This window comes from Diceros bicornis, chromosome 24 (assembly GCF_020826845.1).
Source record: "Diceros bicornis minor isolate mBicDic1 chromosome 24, mDicBic1.mat.cur, whole genome shotgun sequence".
Lineage (NCBI taxonomy): Eukaryota > Metazoa > Chordata > Mammalia > Perissodactyla > Rhinocerotidae > Diceros > Diceros bicornis.
The window spans coordinates 22,451,887-22,471,546 of record NC_080763.1 but is presented as its reverse complement, the minus strand read 5'-3'; the positions used below and the strand labels follow the sequence as shown (position 1 = coordinate 22,471,546).

At 51.4% G+C, this 19,660-nt stretch overlaps 1 protein-coding gene across 3 annotated transcripts; it reads left to right on the top strand.

Annotated features, from left to right (window-relative positions):
* Positions 1–200: 200 nt before the first annotated feature.
* On the top strand, positions 201–18,048 carry SYNDIG1L (synapse differentiation inducing 1 like). Of its 3 annotated transcripts, none has more exons than XM_058567354.1 (5): positions 201–257; positions 14,902–15,161; positions 15,305–15,765; positions 16,498–16,638; positions 16,794–18,048. In XM_058567354.1, exons 3-5 carry the CDS (start codon positions 15,349–15,351, stop codon positions 16,950–16,952), a joined length of 717 nt encoding a protein of 238 aa, XP_058423337.1. In that variant the 5' UTR covers positions 201–257; positions 14,902–15,161; positions 15,305–15,348; the 3' UTR covers positions 16,953–18,048. The 3 variants fall into 3 exon arrangements, with proteins under 3 accessions (XP_058423337.1, XP_058423335.1, XP_058423336.1); XM_058567352.1 differs by having other exon boundaries at positions 15,302–15,765; XM_058567353.1 differs by lacking the exon at positions 201–257 and having other exon boundaries at positions 14,338–15,161; positions 15,302–15,765.
* The last annotated feature ends 1,612 nt before the right edge of the window (positions 18,049–19,660 follow it).

Sequence of the window (19,660 nt, the reverse complement as noted above, 5' to 3'; positions counted from 1 at the left end):
GCGGCGGCGGGGCCCGGCCAGGATGCGGGGCTCCCGGGACCTCGCCGGGCAGGGCGGGCGGCGGCGGGCGGCGGGCGGGAGCTGTCCGCGGTGCTGAAGCGGCGGCGGCGGCGGTGGCAGGGGCCCGGGGCGGGGAGCAGAGGCGCCCGCCTGGGAGCTCCACCGCGGCCGCAAGGCGCCGGTGCCGCCGTCGTTCGCCGGCCCATGCCGGGCCCCCAAACCCCGCGGAGAAGGCGGGACCGTCCTCGGCGGGACAGGTAAGGGGCCGTCTGGGGCGTAGCGGGATCGCAGAGCTAGGCGCCGAGCCGGAATTGAGCTGGGGAGGGCGGTGGGACCTCTCTCAGGGATGGGAGGCACTGACTCCCTGCTGGCCTCACCTTACGCGCTGCCAGAGATCGCGCCAAGTCCATCCCTACCCCTCACCCTACAGGCTGGGGATGCTGGGAAGGGCCTGAGAGACTGGGGCCCAGACAGGCATCTGGGCACTCTGACCCCACACCACCAGGCCTTGACCCGGACCTCAGCAAGCTCTGAGACACCCTGCCCACAAGGAACGTTGATGAGACTCTGGTACCCCAGTCCCCATCAGGGCTCTGCTACACTAGGGAAATCTGAGCCAGCTTCACTAAGCTCCCCCTCTCCTCCCCTAAGACTGTTCATCTGTGGGCTGTGGCCCACTCCCCTCAAGATTTCTTTGCACTGGAAATGGCCCTTGGGCCAAGAGATGTGCCAGGCCCGTTAGGACGGATTAATCCATTTCTCCAGGGAAGGAAGGAGGTACCAGAAAATACCTCCATTTTTTCCTGTGGCCCTCTTGACTCTCATGGAAGGAGGCTGGTTTTGCATCACACTACTTGGTGCATGAGGGCAAAGAGTGGGGAAGCTGCGTCCTGTTTTCTATTTTGTGCCTGAATGCTGTTGACCCTAGACAGAGCGTCCATTTGGAGTTCTTCCTCTTTTTGGCAAGAGTGTGGTGAATGAGCTCATTCAGGCCTGCAAAGTGCTTCCAGTTCTTTGGAGCAGAGTTCTCTGAGTGGCAGAATGTAGCAATCAAAGTAAAACTGCATAGAGGAAAACTGGCCTCTCGCTGTGGCTGACCACTGCTTTATCCCCATCCTCTCAACCCAGCACAACTTCCCCACCGCCAGTGGTAGAAAGAGCACTAGACTAGGAGTTCCTGGTTGGGCATTTATTGGCTTTAGGCCAGTTATCCGAGCTCTCTGAACCTCGATTTCCTCATCCCTAAAGCGGGGATAAGGTAGCTGCTCTGCTCACCTCAGGGAATTGCCTTGGGACTCAATGAAACAACGTTTGTCAACTGTCAAGGTTTGTCAACTGTACGTCACCATACCAGTGTGAGCTGCTGTCACTGTTCCCATCCACCAGCCAGGCCTGCCGACAGTGACTTGATCATTGTCACCCCTACCCCCTTTTCTCCCAGCCATGGCTCACTTTGTCCTGGCCTCCCTGGGGTTCCAGTGTCAGTGAAGGCCAACTTACAAATCTTGAGGGGCCAAAAGGGTTCCCTTCCCCCTTCTCCTCTCCCATCATCACCTATGGAAGACAGTATAGGGTGCGAGTCTGACTCACAGTTTTTATTTTTATTTTTTTCCCCAAGGATCACAGATGTGGGGAAACAGCTCCTTGAAGGCAAGGATTGTGTGGTTTTCATCTCTTTGCCTCCCTCCACACCCCCCTTCCCCCATAGCACCTGGAAGATAGTAAGGACTCAGTAATTGGGTGTAAAATAAGAGAATGAAGTGTTAAAATATCTCAGAATAAAAGCATTTGACTGCAAGTCAAGAGCCCTGTGTTCTGGTCTCAGATCTGCCACTGAGTGTCTTAAGCAGGTCACTTCCCCTCTGATGGTTCAGTTTTCTCGTGTGTAAAAGAAGAGGGTTGGACTAGGTGAGTTTTAACATTCCAAGCCCTGATGTTCTGTGGGGCCTTCTGAGTGCTGTCCTGAGCCCACAAATCCCTCAGTTCTCCTTGAGCACAGGATAGCAGTTTCATTAACCTGGTTAGAAGAGTAAGTTAATGTCCTTTTAGTAAAGAACTGGATTTTATGAATGGAGAAGAAGGGAGCAATATGAACCAGAAAAAGCCATTTATATTTCTAGTGTTTTCTTAAGATCCCCCTCTTGTCCTTATTTCCCTGGGAAAGCCATGAGTGTGTACAGAGTTGCTGAGCAGGGAGGGCCCCTGCCTCCAAGACAAGAAGCCAGGAAAGCACTCCATCCTAAGATCCCTTGTGAGTAGCCAAGGGCCCGGGACCCAGTCCTTGGCCATCTCCTCCCAAGGACCCTGCCTGGCAAGATCCCCCTCCTAAGAAGACTGGAGGAGGGGACAGTCAAGAAAGATCCATCCCCAAGGAAAGCTTTTTCTATATAAAAACAAAATGAGCTCTAACAATAATTTTCCTCAACTGTGGCAGGCCAAGCCGATGTTCAGAAAAACCTTAGCTAATTGGTAGAGCTGGGTAGAGCTGAATAAGCCACGCCAGTGACTTCTCCGACTTACCCCGCAAGCGCCCAGGCAGGGTGGGGGACCAACACCCCCACCCTATGTCAGCACTTTCTGGTTCCCAGCTGTTGGTGCAGCACTGGCGAGAATCAGCTCTCCAGAGTTAATGGACAGTCACTAACCCTCATAACAAAGTGATGGCAGCAGCGGCGGCAGCAAGCATAGAGAGGGGCGTTATTTTCTGCCAGACTGGTCTGTGGGGATGCTGGCCTGCTGCTGGGACTAGAACAATGCACCATTCCTCCTTCTGCAGCTGTCTGGGTGAAAACCTCACCCCCAGAGCTCTCAGGGTGCAGGGCATCTCTGGTCACCCAGTTAAACACATCTGGCTCCTCTCCCAACCAGGGAAAACTACCCATGGGCTACTTCTTGTGTTCCCCTCCTGCCCCCCCTGCTGAGGCTCCTACTCTGACCCTCTCTGCAAGGCCTTAAAGGGAAGAAGGGAGTCAACCCTGGCAAATGATTGGCTGATCTTGGTTATCTGGGGCTGGGGGCGGGGAGGATCTGAGGAAGAGGAAGAGAGAAATGTGACACGGCCTGTGTGTGTGTGTGTGTGTGTGTGTGTGTGTGTGTGTGTGTCAGAGAGAAATTGAAACATTGAAATACACACATGCATGTCCCTTCCCCTGGGTGGCACACACAAAATGACAGAGGCAGAGAATAAGAGAATATCTGGAGACATCTACACATTATTAATTACCTTCAAGTTCAAAGGCCAATTCATCTGTGCATCCTAGAGGGACTTCCAGTCCCAAAGTACACCACTCCAGGGAGAAAGAAGCAGAAGGAACAGCCTTCATTTTGAGAAGGAGAAACATCCCAGTTCTCTAAACCTTTGGCATTTTCCAACCCCTCCCCTTCTCAGGGGCTCGGTGGGCATCCTGCCTGGAGCAGACTCCCCTCTACTGCAAGTCAGGGGACAATAAAAACTGATCTCATCCCTGCTCTTTGTATCCAGGTCCTCTCTCCTCTTGCCTGCTCCCTATTCTCTCTTCTCCCTCCTCGCTGCAGCGGCCACCACCACCACCCTCCCAAGCAAACCAAGCAGGGAGTGAGGGCCCGATGCTCTACCTCTACATTCGGTGTGTTATCTTCCACCATTAGATGCGCTGTTTGCTTCTAAGTGGAAATGAGCTGCTTCAGTGGAGAGACAGGTTGTTTCAGCAAGAATAGAGATTTGATTTCCACTTGAAAATGGACTAATTTGAGTAGTGGTGCCACCATCCCAATCTTCCCAGCGGTTTTCACATTTGTCAGCCACAAGCCCATCCTCTAGGAGGTGGATTATGCTGTGAGGGAGAGGCCAGTCCAGCAACAGCCCATGGGAGCCCAGGGTGGCAGTGGATAGAAAAGAGGGTAGACTGATGTTCGCAGGAAGACAGCAGCTTAGAAGCTTCCCCGGGCAGCAGAGAAGTATTCTAGCTGTTTCTCTCTCTTTCCTGGGTTCCCTCCTCAGCCGTCTTCTCTCCTCTGCTCTTCTCTTCTCCTTCCTCTCCATAGGTCCTTTGATAATTCTCAAATCTATCTTCAGCCCTGACCACTACCCAGGGCTTCAACTCCATACACCTAATGGCCAGACAGAGTTTCCACTCTAGTATCCCAAAGACACTTTAAGACCAAACTCATCCACTTCTCCTTCCCATCCTGCTCTTCCGTGTGTGTGTGTGTGCGCCTGCGCGCGCGCGCGCGCGCGCGCATGCGTGATTTCTCCAGTTTGGTACTTGCTGGGACTTTTCAATCTAAATATTCTTTTTTTTCTTTCCAGCTCAGGAAACACTTTCTGCTTCTGCTCCTTTAATATTATTCTCCTCGAGTCTCTCTGTTGTCTTTCTGAAACTCCTATTGGATGGATGTTGGACCTCTGCAACTCTCTTCCATGTCTCAACTTTCTTTCATATGCTCCATCTTTTTGTCTTTTTGCTCTATGTCATGAGGAATTTCATTAACTTTTTCTTTTACATTAAGAAGTTAGTCTTTGTGTCCATTCTATTATCCAGTCTCTCCACCGAAGTTTTGAAAATGTAGACAATTATTTTCAATTTCCAAAACTCTTTCATGTTCTTTGATTGCTCCTTTTTTGTGGCAGCCTATTCTTGTTTTATGGATGCAATGTCCTCTTATATCTCTCTGAGGATGTAAGTTCAAAAAAATTTTAAAGATCTTTTCTATAACTTGAATGATTTTGGAATCTTATTGGGTCAATTATTCTATTTGTTTATGTAGTCCGTCTCTTTTATTTTCGTGTGGTTGTTTTTCATTATCCTTTGTGGTCCAGTCAGATTTATGAGTAAGGGAATGTATTGGCTAGCATAGGCAGCTGGTGTGGATTTCCTCTGAAGTTGGGTAAGTTTGTTTCCCTAACAGGCCTGTCTTCTGAATGGAAATTGTTCCTACCTCTGGTGTTTGGGCTGCGGGTTTCTCTGTACTGATTTCTTCACCAGGAATTTCATCTGTTCTTTATCTGCCAGAAATTCCTCAATGTTTCTGGTCCACTGATATCATTCTTTTTGTTTTCCAATTTTGTTATGATTTCATTCTTTTAAAAATATATGCCCTGTCATTTTAATAGAACCTTAGGGAGAAGAGGAAGAGGTGGTCATTTGTGCTCAGGCCACCTTCTTGAACCAGCAGCCTCCCCTAGATTTTCTGTCTCAGCTGGCACTGTCTTCTGTTTGGTTGACAAAGCCAGAAACCTGGGAGTCACTCTTGGTTCCTCCCTCTCCCTCACTTCTAGTTAACCATGAGGTCCTATTCATTTAGCCTCCTAACTGCTCCTCAGGCAGGACACTTCCTCTCCACCCATTTTGCCAGAGGGCATGTTCAAGTCCTCATCCTCTCCTTCCTGCACTTTTAAGATGGGCTCCTAACAGGACTTCCAGCCTCCATTCTCTCTCACCTCAAATCTCTTCTATCCACTGTTCTAAAACACAACTGTGACCATGTCACTTCCTTGCTACAACTGTCATTGACTCCCCACTGCCCACAGGAAAAAGCTTCTCTGTATGGAAGAGGAGGCCTTCCCACCTCTCCTGCCTGATTCCATCAATACCAAACCCCCCAGACTTCCCCTGCATACCACTACCCCATGCTTCTGTGCTGTTTCCTCTGCTGGAATTGCCCTTCTCTCATTGTCTCACCTACATGACTCATCTTCTTCCCTCAAGACTCCATTCAGATGTCACCTGCTCTGAAAGCCTATTCCTAGCTCCTACCATCGCCTCCACTCCCATCCCAGGATAGGAGCCCCTTACCAGTGCACCTGTAGCATTCCGCGTGCTGCTAGCGCAACTCACTCCACCGTATTGAAATTTTGTATTTGCTCGTCTGTATTCCCCACGCCTCCTCAAAGCCATGACCATTTCTTGTTTATTTTTGCATTCCAAGAACTGGTCTGAAGTAACTGATCAGGAACGTTCATCGTACAGAACTAAATGTGCCCCAGCCAGGTGTGCTCCATCCATCCCAGACCCTGGAAAGTCTTTTCTTACAGGGGAGCCTCGGCACACCTATCTGACTCACTCACTAATTCACTCATTCATTCATGATATCAACTGTTTATTGTGTGCCTACTGTATGCCAGGCAAGGGACTGTAGGCATGAGGAAGACAGACACAGTCCCCACCTTCTTGAAGCTCACAATCTGGTGAGGGAGAAAGATACTAATCAATGAATCACACATACATAAATAGAGACTGTGATAAGCTCTTTGAGAGGAAGAGCTGGACCCTGGAGAACAAATAACCAGGGAACCTAAATCTAGACTGAGGATGTAGGGACGACCTCCCTGAGGAAGTGACTTTTGAGCTGAGAGCTGAAGTATTCTGATGTGAGTGGAGACAAGGCTTCTGAGAAACGCTGCTGTAAAGTGAGGGAGAGAGAGGACAGGAGCTGAAGGAGGGAAATGGCACTGAGGAAAGATGTTCCGGTTATCTGTTGCTGCCTAACTACCCCAAAACTTAGTGGCTAAAACAGCAGACGTTTTATTATACCTCATGACCTTAGGCGTCAGAAATTCATGCAGGGTTGAGCTGTGGCATTATGTGGATTATTCCACTCCATGTGGCATGGACAAAGGTCACCCAGTGGTATTCGACTGACAGATGGGCTGGTTTTAAGAGTCCAAGATGGCTTCACTCACATGTCTGGCATCTTGGGGATTACCAGAAGCATGGGCTCAGCAGGATCCATCAACCGGAACATCTACACACACGGGCTCTCCAGCATGGCAGCCTCAGAGTAGTCCAACTACGACGGAGCAGCTCAGGGTTCCAAGAGTAAGCACTCCAGCGAGCAAGGTGAAAGAAGCATGGCCTTTTATAACCTGGCCTCTGAAGTCACATAACATCACTTTTCCTGTGCTCTGTGGTTGAAGCAGTCACAAGCCCACTCAGATTAGAGAGGAGGGACATAGGCCCCCGCCCCACCTCTCGATGGGAGGAGTGTCTAAGTATTGGCAGCCAGGTTTTACAATCATCACAATTTTTTTTTTCAACATTTTTACTCTTTTTTTTTTTTTTTTTTTTTTGGTGAGGAAGCTTGTTGCTGAGCTAACATCTGTTGCCAATCTTCCTTTTTTTGCTTGAGGAAGGTTGTCACAGAGCTAACATCTGTGTCAGTCTTCCTCTATTTTGTATGTGGGAAGCTGCCACAGCATGGCTTGATGAGCAGTGTGTAGGTCCACGCCTGGGATCCAAATCCGTGAACCCTGGGCCTCCGAAGTGGAGTGCACAAACTTAACTGCTACACCACCGGGCTGGCCCCACAATTTATTTTTTAAGCAAGAGAGACTACAATCTGTTTAAGTGCCATTAGGAAGGATCAGGAGTTAGGAGCAGTTGAAGACAGAGGAGAGAGAAAGGATAACCAATGGTGTTAGCCTCCTGAGGAGGCAAACTGAAGCAAAGAAGCCTAAGTTCCCCATTTTCCTTCAACACTGCTGGCCTCCTCCCTACTCCTGACCCCTGACTCTTTCTCTCTTTACTGTCAGATGCAACAAGCTGCAGCTGTGACTCCAAGCTGGCTTGGTGGTTATCTTGCTTACAGGCCAGAAATCATCAAACCCAGCCCCAAGTCATCTACAAACAGCCACCATAGTCACAGCACTTCACAGTTTGCAGAACAGTTTACATATTATCTGATTATGGATGGTCTAATGCCTATTCTTAAAGATTTCACCTCTTCCCTGGATTTTAATCACCTGTATTTAATCTTCTGCCCTACTAGAAAGTTCTGGCTTTTATCTTTCAATTTAGAAGCAATCCTTCTTGTATTGAGAGATAGTGCTCAACAGCTAAACTTCCTCACAATGGCTCTGTATTTATTTGAATCCAGACCTGAAGGTTATCTAGGCAGCCGCCCCTGGGCTGCTAAATCACCCCATTCTTTTAAAGCTCCCATTTCCCATTCCCTTCGCTAAGGCCCCTGATTTTAACCCATTCAAGACCAAGTCCTCACCACTCTCATGCCCACACCATTTATCACAACCCGCTACACACAGGTAGGCTCTGCAAGGCCTAGTAAATGAGAGCCCAGGCTTTGGACTCAATTAGACGTGGGTTCAAATCCAGTCACTGTTTAATCTTACGCAAGCTACTTAACTTTTCTGATCCTGTTTCCTCATCTGAAAAATGGGAAATAATAATAGCCAGCTTCATCAGTTGTTATGTTTTGAGATAAAGTATATGAAATACCTGGCTCATGTGAGGATGCAGTAAATAGCAGCTGTTATAATTTTACAGGGTTCTGGTAAGGGCTGGACCTACCCCAAGGATATGACCCAACTCTTGGTCACACATCATGCTGTCCGTTTAGCCTCTTTTTAACAGTGCCCATGATGCCTCTACCCAGGCACTTCAGAGCCACCAGGCAGTGTGTGCAACAAACCTCCTCTGGGCCCGACCCCTGCAGATGATCCTGGAGGACTTGTTGCTGTTCAGGCCAGCATGAGCTGTGGTTAAATGGGGCTCTGCCACTCTCCAGCTGTGTGATCTGGGAAAACCTTTTTAACCTCTCTGAGCCCCCAGTTCCCCTACATGTGAAGGAGGATAGAGTAAATGAGATACTGCATTTGAAGCACTTGGCATGGTATTCAGAACAAAGCAAGTACTCAGTAAGTGGTAGCCAACACATAGTGGCACTAGAGTTCAGTGACTCTGGGGTCAGACTTCCAGAGTTTGTGTCTAGCTCGCCACCCACCAGCTGTGTGCTGGTGGGCACTCACAGCTTTCTTATGCCTCAGTGTCTTTATCTGTAAAATGGAGATAATGACAGCATAGACTTCATAGGGTTAGTGTAAAAATTAAATGAGATAATACATAGCATTTAAAACAGTGCCTGGAACACATAGGAACTTAAGTGTGAGGTGTTATTACTATTTAATCCTTTTACTTTGAACTTTTTTGTACTTTTATATTTAAAGTGCATTGCTTATATGCAGCGTACAGTTGGATTTTATTGTTTAAAAAATCCAATCTTTGTCTTTTAAATAAATCAGCTTTGAGATAGGATATCCATACAATAAAAGTCACTAATTATTTTTGGGGGGGGGTTGGCGTGGTGAGGAAGATTGGCCCTGAGCCAACATCCGCTGCCAATCCTCCCCTCTCTGCCTGAGGAAGATTGTTGCTGAGCTAACATCTGTGCCAATCTTCCTCCACTCTATATATGGGACGCCGCCGCAGCATGGCTTGATGAGGGGCGTGGAGGTCCGCGCCCAGGATCCAAACCCATCAGCCTTGGGCCACCAAAGCGGAATGAGCGCACTTAACTACCACACCATTGGGCTGGCCCCTAAAAGTCACTAATTTTAAGTGTACAATTCAGTGAGTTTTGTGAACTACGTACAGTCATGTAATCACTACCACAATCAAGGTATAGAACAGTTCCCCCATTCCAAAAAGTCCTCATGCCCCTTTGCAGTCAATCCCTGCCCATACCCCGGGCCCTTAGCAACCACCGATCTGCTTTCTGTAACTATAGTTTTGCCTCTTCTAGAATTTCATACAAATGGAGTAATACATGATGGGATTATCTTTGTCTTCTTATGGGCAATTTTATTCCATTTACATTCAATGTAATTACTGACATACTTGGGTGCAAGTCTAACATCTTACTGTTTGTTTTTTCTTTGTCTCATCTGTTCTATATTCCTTTTTCCACCTTGTCTTGCCTCATTTTGGATAAATCGAGTAGTTTTATTATTTCGTATTCCCCATCTATTAGCTTGCTGCTTATACATTGTTTTACTCTTCTTTCAGTGATTATCAGAGCAGCGGTTCTTAAAGTGTGGCCCTTGGACCAGCAGCATCAACATCACCTGGGAACTTGTTAGAAATGCAAATTCTCAGGCCAGTCCCAGAATCATAAACTATGAGGGTGGAATCCAGCATCTGGGTGTAACAAGTCCTCCAGGTGATGCTGATGCTCACTAGTCTGAGAACCGATGCCCTGAGACAACTTTCACTTCTGGCGGGCAGCAAGGCTCTGTGCAGATCACCTGAATCCAGTTAGGGGTGGAGCTGATGCAAAGCATGGATTCTGTCCTTGTGAGGGCTGATCTGTTTCTAGTTTGCTCCTAGTCCTAGAGGGTAGCCCTAAAGAGGTCCCAGCTGAAAACCAGGGGTGTTTCCTGAGGACCTTCTGCCTTAATAGGCCCTGAACTCCAATTTTTCTCCACAGCCCCTTGGCAAGTGATGCCGGGTGTCAGGCTCACCTCCCCATGCTTCTTTCCTCTGGGATCTTGGCACCTTGACCCCACCAAGTTCTTGCTCCCTTGCTGATTCTTCGATGCCTTCATATGTCCCCCTAGCTTTTCCTAGCTATTATCAGCAGGTTTGGTGTGACACAAGCTAGTCTGCAACAGCTGGAAGAGGAAGCCCCGATTCTATTGTTGCTCTCCCACTAGAATTACAGAGTCAAAATGAGCATTCAGAACAGTTCCGTTCCCGGCACTTGGCAAAACGCTCAATAAGTGTAAATTATTATTATTTTTCTCCCAATAGAATCCTAGGGTCATACTGAGCTGAGCTGTTAAAAATCAACCCCTGCTATCTCTTCCATACGTTTGCTAGGTAAGCAAACTGATGTTACATAGCACGACTGAACTCCGGTGCAGTTGGACTCCAGTGGGTTCCTGGATGGTTTCCTGTCCCTGGTCTGGGAGGTGGCAGTGTGCTCTCCTTCCCCAAAGCAAGCAGTGGAAAACCTTAGGGCCCAGCTCAGTTCTCAGCTCAAAAGGAATCAAGCCAGGGGCTGTGGCCTTACAGATCCACCTTCTCTCCCTCTCCTCTGTGGGGCCCAGACCTTTACCTCCCACTGCACAGTTTGGATCAATCTTCTTAGCTTCAGAATCTCAGACATCTCATGTCTTTTCTCTGGAGCAGAGTGCACATGTGCACACACACACAGAGGCATGCTCACCAGCAAGTGCACAGGCACACAGTACCACACGCACAGTAGGCACACACAGTCCAGCTGAGACCAGGCCACAAAGGGGGAGAAGAAAATTTCTTTGCTTTGAATACTGGGCCCTTACTCCAGGGAACAGGGAGAGGCAGACCTAAGCAACAGGTCAAAAGTTCAGACCAGGTCAAGTGCAGAGAAGGCCAGGCCTAGGGACCTGCCACCTCTCCCTCTGGCCAGGACTCACTGCTGGGTCCCCGGGATCAGCTCAGTGAACTGCTGTGTGGCCCGAGCAGGTTATGGGGAGAACGTGACTTGTTAGAGAACCGTGACCCTCAGCTGGACTGTGAGCATGTGCTGCAGCCCCTAACATGGGTTGCTTTCTGGAAGTGATGTGTGTGTGTGTTTGTGTGTGTGTGTGCGTGCCTATCTGTGTGTGTCAGGGGAGGGGGGCAGCTTTTGATGCTGTGCTCAGCCTCCAAATCCAGAAGGAACACCTTGAGCCTGGGGAGGTTTTAAACTGATTTTAGATAATTTGGCTCAGAAGAAATCTATACACGTACTTTTTTTTCTGGTTCAAAAGTAGTACATGCTCATTGTAAAAAATAAATGTGGAAAATAAAAAAAACATGGTGTAAAAGAGAAAATGAAAAGCACCTGTGCTCCCACCCCTGGTGCTAATCACTGCTGACATTTTGGCGGAGTTGAGATTACACACACATCCCACTGTCTTCTCTTCCTTCTCACCGAATCTGCAACGAGCATTTCTCATGTCATTCCTCTTCGTAAAGCTGTTCAAAGGCCTTGTACCACTTTATTGTTGGACCATAATTTATTTAACTTGTCCCTACTTGTTGGACATTCAGGTGGCTTCCAGTTTGTACCTATTGGGGAAAACCTAGGGTCGTATATCTTCGTGTCTGAAGAGCTGAGAACCTCTGCCCAAAGGCAGAATCAGAGTGTGTGTGCGTGTGGGGGGCGTAATCCAGGAAAGGCTGTGTGGTTTGGATTTTGGAGGCTCAGCTGGGTGTACTCTGACCAAAAGAGGGTGGCTGGCAGGAGCAGGGGGATGAGCTGGGACCCTGCTGCCCCTCCCTGCCCTGGGCCAGTGCCCTGCAAATGCCCCTACAGTCTCCAGAGCTCCAGGGCCTGATTCCTTCCTTTCCTTCTGGAGGATTGGACAGGTAACTTGCCACGGCCTCCTGGTGAGGCAAGGCAAAGGGCAGGGGCAAGTTTGATGCATCAATCTGCCTTGAGGGCCCTGAGGCCAGTCCCCCCCACCCCGACCCCCGCAGAAAGGCCCCGTCATATCTCTGCCCACGTGGATGGCAACAGGGACCCTTGAGGCTATAAGTAGAGGGGCATAAATTAAAACCAGCTGGTGGAGAGGCTGGGGAATCTTGGGGAGCCATGTCCGAGAATCCCAGAGGGTGGGTGAGATGGGCAGGGGGCAGGGCTGGGACAGGGGCAGCGCAGGGGGAGTTGGGAAGCTGGGCGATGACTCCATGGCTCCACTGCCCACCTGGCAAAGAGGCGTCTTGCCTTTTCTTTGCCTCCCTCAACCTGCTCAAGGGGCCATGGTAGGGAAGGTGATGACTCTGCACCTTACTGGGCTCTGAGCTGCTCATCTATCCCTGACTTTTGAAAGAGGGCAGGGAGTGGGGTGATTTCACTTCTGTGGGGCTCCTTAAAGCTATAGGATCGTGGAATGTTAGTGCCACCATCAATATCAGTGACCATTTAACCCAACCGCTCTTGTTATAGATGGGCAAACTGAGGTGCCAGGTCAAAAAGCTAATGGGGGTGGATCAGGAATGGAAAGTCAGTGTACCTGACTCCCAAACCCATGAGCTTTATGGCCACATGCCCTTCAGCTCCACATCTGTGGGTCACATCTGCTGGTGCAGGGAAGCTGTGACAGGGGCTCAGAAGCTGCCCTTGGGAGTCAGAAGAGACCAGTTGTGCTGGGAATCTGGGGGCCCTCTGCCCTGGGCACTCCCAGCTCCTCACCTGCAGGAAGGAGCCCCTCCATGTGACTGTAGTCCGAGGGGCTCCCTGCGTTTTTGACGCCTGGAGAGGAAGGAGGAGGGAGAAGCAGTAAGGCCCCTGCCTTTGTGAGCAGACAGCAGTGACCTCAGATAAACCCCCTCTCAAGCCTTCGTGCGTCTCTGAACGTGGAGAAGCTTCAGCCACAGCTGGTGACAGCCCAAGGGAAATTTGCACTGGTTAATGTGCCAACAGGGTCTCGAGGGGCATGGCAGCCCGGCATCTCCAGCACTATCTGTGCCCTCCCTGAGTGAAGAGTTGGGCACCTGTGCCACATGCCCTTCTTCGCACCCCTCCAGGATTCTGTGTTAGACATTCTTGGAGCCCCAGCTCCAGACTCCACACTTCTCAGGGGCTCAGAGCCTCTGAGCCACAGGCAGCCTCTTCTTGCTCCTTTGCCCCCAGGCAGGCCGCAGCCCACCCTCCTCTCTCCCCGCAGGCCAGCCAGGGGAGCCTGGCGCCCCACGGGCCCACCCTCCATGACCTCCCCAGTCTTGCCTGGCCCTCCTCCTCCCCTTGCTCTCTCCCACTCCCTGGGCGTTATTCATGGGGAAACCTGAAGGCAGGTTTCCCAAGAACGAGCTTTCTAGAATCCAGCCATTTCTCTTGTGGCAGAAGTAGAAATGGCCCTTTGTCAGGCTTTGGCTGTGAATTCCTGATGGGGAGTAGGACTAGGAAGGGAGCCTAGATAAACCCAGCTCTGAGGCAGGAACCTCTCCTCACACTTTTCCCTTTCCCACTAACAGACACCTGATGGGGGTGGGAAATGGCCCTGGGTGGGTGAAGACGAGTTCGGAAGCCCAGAAATAAGCATAGCAGCCCCTCCCAAGTGTCATCTGCAACACACCTGCATCTCAGCCATCTCTTTGGATCCTTAAAACTACCCTGTGGGGTGCAGATTATCATCTGCATTTTACAGATGAGGAAACCCAAAAGGGCATGAAAATTTGCCCAAAGAATCAAGGCCAGGACTGCCTCTCCGATCTTCGGATTATAAATCCATGACCCTATCACCCTCCAGCTTCATGATGGGCCTGGGAGGGGGACAGCAGTGTCCCTGGGGCCACCTGGCCTGCCCTTCCTCTCTCTCCACAGCACACCTCTACCTGCCATCCCCCAGAATGTGTGTGGGTTTGTTGCAGACACCCTCAAGGGCTGCCTTTCCCTCCTTCAGCCAGCCCTCAGCGCCTACTATGCTCCCTTCCCAGGTGCACAGTAGGTGCTCAGGGCTAGCCAAAGGAGGGAGAGGCAGCCCTTGAGGGTGTCTGTGCTCCAGCCCTTGAGCGTGTCTACACTTGCAGCTGGGATGTGCAAGTCCAGACCTCAGTGCCCAGGAGGCCCTGCCCTAGACCCCACAGGAACTTTCAAAAGTCACAATTTGCCTTAGAGAGGAGATCAGCCTAAAGTGCCTCCTCTACACCATACCTGCCCCAGGAAGAGCTGACAGCTGTGAGCATGTGGCATGTGCCCAGCTCTGAGCTAAGTGTGGTCATACCCAACCCTAGAACAAATCCTCCCTCACCCCAACATCCCACCTGCCACCAATCCTGTCACTATCTCCCAGGGCACGTCCCCTTTTCTCCATCTCCCCACCGTTAGTCCCTGTTGTCCTCAGCTTACCTGAAGCCATGGCAAAGCCTCCTAATGGTGTCACAGTTGGCCAAGCCCTCTCCAAGCCACTCCACACCCACAGCCATGGGGAAGGCTTCAGGACCCAAATCTCATCCTGTCAGCCCTGCCGACACCCCTGAAGCTCCCTTGGACCTAAACAGAGCTTCATGGTCTGGCCCCATACCCTATCTCACACCTCCGTCTGTACCCTGAGCCACACCAGCCTTCTCCCAGCCTCTCAGACCGACCATCCTTTATTTGGAGTCTGCATGGAATGTGCTCCCCGTCCCCTTGCCTTGTGAACTTGTCCTCTTCCTTCAGATCTCAGCTCCAAAGCCTTCTCTGCGCCCTGTGTCAGTTCTGTCCATTGTGCATTCCTACACCCTCTGCTGCGCTTCTTCAGGGCAGGCGTATTTTCCACCAGACCGTAAGCTCCGTGAAGACAAAGTGTCCATCCTCTTCCTTCTCCCTGCTTCCCGCCTTTCTCACCATCGGATCCCCAGCATCTGTACAGTGCCTGGCATAGAGCTGATGCTCAACAAATGTGTTGATTGGATCAATGAATGAACCAACCGTATGAGGTAAGTACTGCTGCTATCCCCAATTCACAGGCAAAGAAACGGAGGCTCTGAGAATTAAGTAGGAGTCAAGGTCCCAGAGCCGGCCAGTGGCACAGGCAGGGTTTGAGGCCTCAGTGTGTCTGTCTGTCTTGCCCTCCCAGCAGGCTTTCTGAGGACTGCTCCCCTTCCTGGAGCTGCTCCCAGAACCATGGAGAGTCTGAGCGAAGTAGAGAACCCGCTGCTGCCTCGGAGCCCCGCTCACCTCCACGGCCCCTACCCCTACCCTGAGGCTTCGCCCAGCTGGTCATGCCAGGAGAAGCTCTACTCCTACCTCCTGGGTGGTGCTGGCCCTGCTCGCGCCCACCAGCTCCTCGACCCGGGGTCCCTGCAGTTGGCTGTGGAGGCCTGGTACAGGCCCAGCTTCCTCCTGGGGAGGGACAAGGTCAAGGAGCCCAGGACAGGCAGCTGCGAGACCAGCTTCACAGAGAGCAGGGAGCCCCAGGCTGGGCCCACGGAGCAGTCCACAGAACCTGGACAAGTGGAAGAGGATGTCACCATCCAGACTGTGTCCTATGGGGTTCAAGAGGAGCTGCAGGGCCAGGAGGACGACCAGGAGGAGGAGGAGGTGAGTGCATGAGTTTAAAATGCAGATTTCTGGGCCCACGTCCAGGTGTTGCTTTCAGTAGGCCTGGATTGGGGCCCAGGAATCTGTACGTTACCAAAGAAAAGGTACTTCTGACACAGCTGCTGTCCACACTTTGAGAAACAGTAGCTAGGGTTGACTATTTAATTTTTTAATAGCATTTATTGTTCTTGCTTTCTTAATAATATAAGTAATTTAAACTTAATACAGAAAACCACTGGAAGATAATACTATTATTTTAGTTGATGATCTTCTAGTCTTTTCTTATTCCTTTTTTCCCACCCTACTCCCCAAAAGAGATCTTGCTCTACATAGTTTTATAACCTGATTTTTCTCTCTAAGCAACCTATTTGAGTATTGCTCCACATAATTTCATATTCTTCTACAAGGTGATTTTTAAAAGTTACATAGTATTCCATTGTAAGTTCTTCCGTCTCTCATTAACTCAATTTCCTGGTCATTGGGTATTGAGATTGTTTCTAATCTTTCATAATTACTATCCGATGATGACCATGCCTGTATATATATACTTGCATTCTTTCCTTGTGATAAATTCCTAAAGATGGAATCATTGGGTCATTGTTAAGGCTTTCCATAGAGAGTGCCAAGCCCAACCCATGCTCTCACCAACAGCAGATGAGACTGCCTGTAGTCCCACATCATTGCCACTGGGTGATCCTGGGCCTGGTCACAAAACCGTACTCGTGTTTGCAGAGTGATGCAACCTCAACAGAGAGTGAAAGTGAAGACAATTTCCTCACGCTGCCTCCCAGGGACCACCTGGGTCTCACCATCTTCTCCATGCTCTGCTGCTTCTGGCCCCTGGGCATCGCCGCCTTCTACTTCTCCCAGGGGGTAAGAGCACGTGGGGCCCAGGGCTTCCACTGCCATCTCCCTCCACTGGAGGGCTTGGCAGAGCGTTTGCAGGATGGGGTCAGGGGCTGGCCAGGCTGGGGCTGTTTTGCTGGGCGTGGGGACGCTCCCTTTCATCAGCACATCTCTCTCCCTAGACCAGCAAGGCCATCTCCAAGGGAGACTTCCGCCTGGCCAGCACCACCTCCCGCCGAGCCCTCTTCCTGGCCACACTCTCCATCGCCGTGGGGACTGGTATCTATGTGGCCGTGGTGGTGGCTCTGGCAGCTTACATGTCCCAGAATGGCCACGGCTAGTGCCCAATAGGACCTGGCATCCTGACTCCCCTACTCCACCTGAGGAGGCAGTGGGGCTTGGGGTTGCAGACTCTCTGGAGAGCCCTGACCCCTGAAGACAACCTGTGAGGGTGGCTTGTGGTAGGGAGGCCTCCCAAGCTGCAGCCTGCGGGAGGCCTCACAACCTTCACTTCTTCTTGCCCATTGCAACCAGCCCCAGAGCAGGTTCAGGGAACACCACTCTCCAGCCCAGGCTGTGTTGGGAAGCAGGAGAGGGTAGGGCTGCCCACCAGGCCATCCAGGCAGGGCCTATCTCTGGCTTGAGGCCGGCTGGGAGCTCAGCCCATTCTGCCCATTCCCTAGATGGTCTCCTGCCCTGCAGGCAGCCCTCTGCCCAACTCTGCCAACCTCTCCACAGAGAATAGCAGATCACAGGGACAGAAGGGATGCTGGGGAGGCAGGGGACCTGACCCAGTCCTTTCAGCCCATAGGAGTCTCCATCCTGGGGATAGCTGAGCTTCCCCAACTCCAATCTCTGGCCCCATGATGCCCAGACCCCAGCCAGCCAGGAGACGCAGGGACCCCTTGGTCTTTCTGATTATGAAAGGCGCTTATCTCATTGTGGGCTTGTAAGATGCTATAGATTCTAGATAGAGAAGAGGAGTCTCAGGCATGTAAACTCTGCACCAAGGGCAGGTTCTTGGAGCTTCTCTGGGCAGGAACAAAAAGCAGATGCAATGACAGAGAGACTGGAGGGCCCTGAAATATTGCCAGATGACATGGGCCTCCCCAGCCTGCCCCTGTTCCCTGCCCCCATCATCATTTTCTGGGCTCCTCCTGGGGGACCCTGAGCTGGTGCCATCCCAGGTAGATGGAGAGAGAGTGCCGTCAGCCCACCAGCCACTGAGTACAGGGCCCTAGATCCAGCCCCGCAGGAAAGCAGCGAGGAGAGGCCCTGGGGAGCAGTGAGTGTAGATGAGGGGAGGGAGCCAGGGCTGGCATGGCTGCTGAGCAGTCTGCAGCGCTCGAGAGGCTTCCTGAAGGAGGTGAGCAAGGTTTAGAAAGATGAGGAGAATGTTTCTAAGGGATTTGTTTTCCCATGGCCCCTAGTGTTTGCGGGCGGGGTGGGGCAGGGGCAGGAGCCTCCCAAGGCAGATTCCAAGCTGTTTGGATTATGCCTAGAGCATCTGGGCTGGAGCCGAACTGCAGCCATTCCTGAGGGCTCCACCAACTTAAAGAAGAAGGTCGAGCCTGTCTGTCAAAGGCCAGTGATGTTTTCCCGCCTCTGAATGCTGGGGGGGGGTCAGTGGTGGGCCCCTAGTCAGCCTTGGGGCTTCTTCACTGATGCCCCCACTCAGAGCTGCTCTCAACACCCCCAGCCACTAGGGAACATCCAGAATGTTCGAGACATCTGGGCAGTCAGGAGTGCAGCACATTGGGAAGGCAGGCCTGTCGGCATCGTGCACCATTTGGGGACCTGGTCATCTCTGGGCCCCATCTAGAGCCTGGGGCTGTGGATCCACCACTGACCCACCTTGTCCTACTGTCCTCCCCCACCCCATGCGTTGGCCAGCCCTCCACTCCCTGCATCCCATGAAGTTCCACAGGCCCAGGATCAGCAGTTTTAATGTCCCAGTATTGTAAATATTTATCCTTGTAATAAACATTTCTGTAACACCCGGTGCCCGCTGGGCCTCTTGCTGTCCTCGCCTGCCTCCTCTTTTACCTGCGTCCCATTCTTCCCCAAGACTGACCTCCATCCCTACGTCTGCTGCTCCTGGCCTCCAGTAGCCTTCTCAAGAGGATAGGCCCACATCTGGGCCTTCAGAGGAGGGGTAGCCAGAGTGCCCACCCCATCCCAGGACCACTCTGCTTGGAGTTGCGTGGATATAGGGTGACAGCTTGCATTTGAGTCTGTGCAAGACATGCCAAGGTCCATGTCTGAAGAAAAATCCCCTGTAGGCTCAAGAGTCTTTAGCTCAGGAGGAAGAGATGTGAGCCAGGATGACTGAGGCTCCACTGGGCTGCCTGGAGCTATCAAGGATGGATGCAGAATGAGGGGTGAGGAGGGCACCAAGGAGCCCTACTCCCCTGATGCCCGCTCTCAAGTCCCACACACCTCCTTCCTGGGGGCTGCTCCCAGGTGGTATGGGGAGGAAGCCATCTCTGCCTGCCTCAGGCCCTAGCCTCAGCACCAAATCCCCAATATGCTCTCAGTCCCAGGCCCCCAGGAGCCTGCCTGGGCCTGCAGAAAGACCAACCTGGCCTCTAGGCCACTGCATGCAGGTACCTGGCACACCCACACCTGTATGTGCCTACTTGCAAGACACAGCTGTGCATGCACACACACATGCTGCATGGGCTGGAGATTAATGCGGGACGTAGATTAGGGACTGCTCTTGGGATAACGTATGAGGAAGGGAGGAGAAGGAGGCAGATCTGAACGGTGAGGAGGTCAGGCCTTGATGCAGGCCTGAATGACAGTCTGAGCCAACCCAAGGTGGAGTCTGGAGCCAGGATGCCCTTCAGAGTTGAACCAAGTTGGGACGAAGGGCCAGGCCTTTATACTTGCTCATCATCAGTGATTGGATGTGGGCCACCCAAAAAAGAGGTGTGACCTCAAGCCAGGCAGCTTTCTTCAGCTGGGGCAGCCCTCAGAGGGGACTTGCCCTGAAGACTGGTGCTGACAGTACCCGCAGCAGCTGGAGGACTAAACCTGTCATTCCTGC

Bases quoted from the DNA above. Each gene is read 5' to 3' on its own strand.
- SYNDIG1L (XM_058567354.1), top strand. From the start codon at position 15,349: ATGGAGAGTCTGAGCGAAGTAGAGAACCCGCTGCTGCCTCGGAGCCCC. The intron at 15,766-16,497 runs GTGAGTGCATGA...TCGTGTTTGCAG, and splicing joins ACGACCAGGAGGAGGAGGAG to AGTGATGCAACCTCAACAGA. The intron at 16,639-16,793 runs GTAAGAGCACGT...CTCTCTCCCTAG, and splicing joins CCTTCTACTTCTCCCAGGGG to ACCAGCAAGGCCATCTCCAA.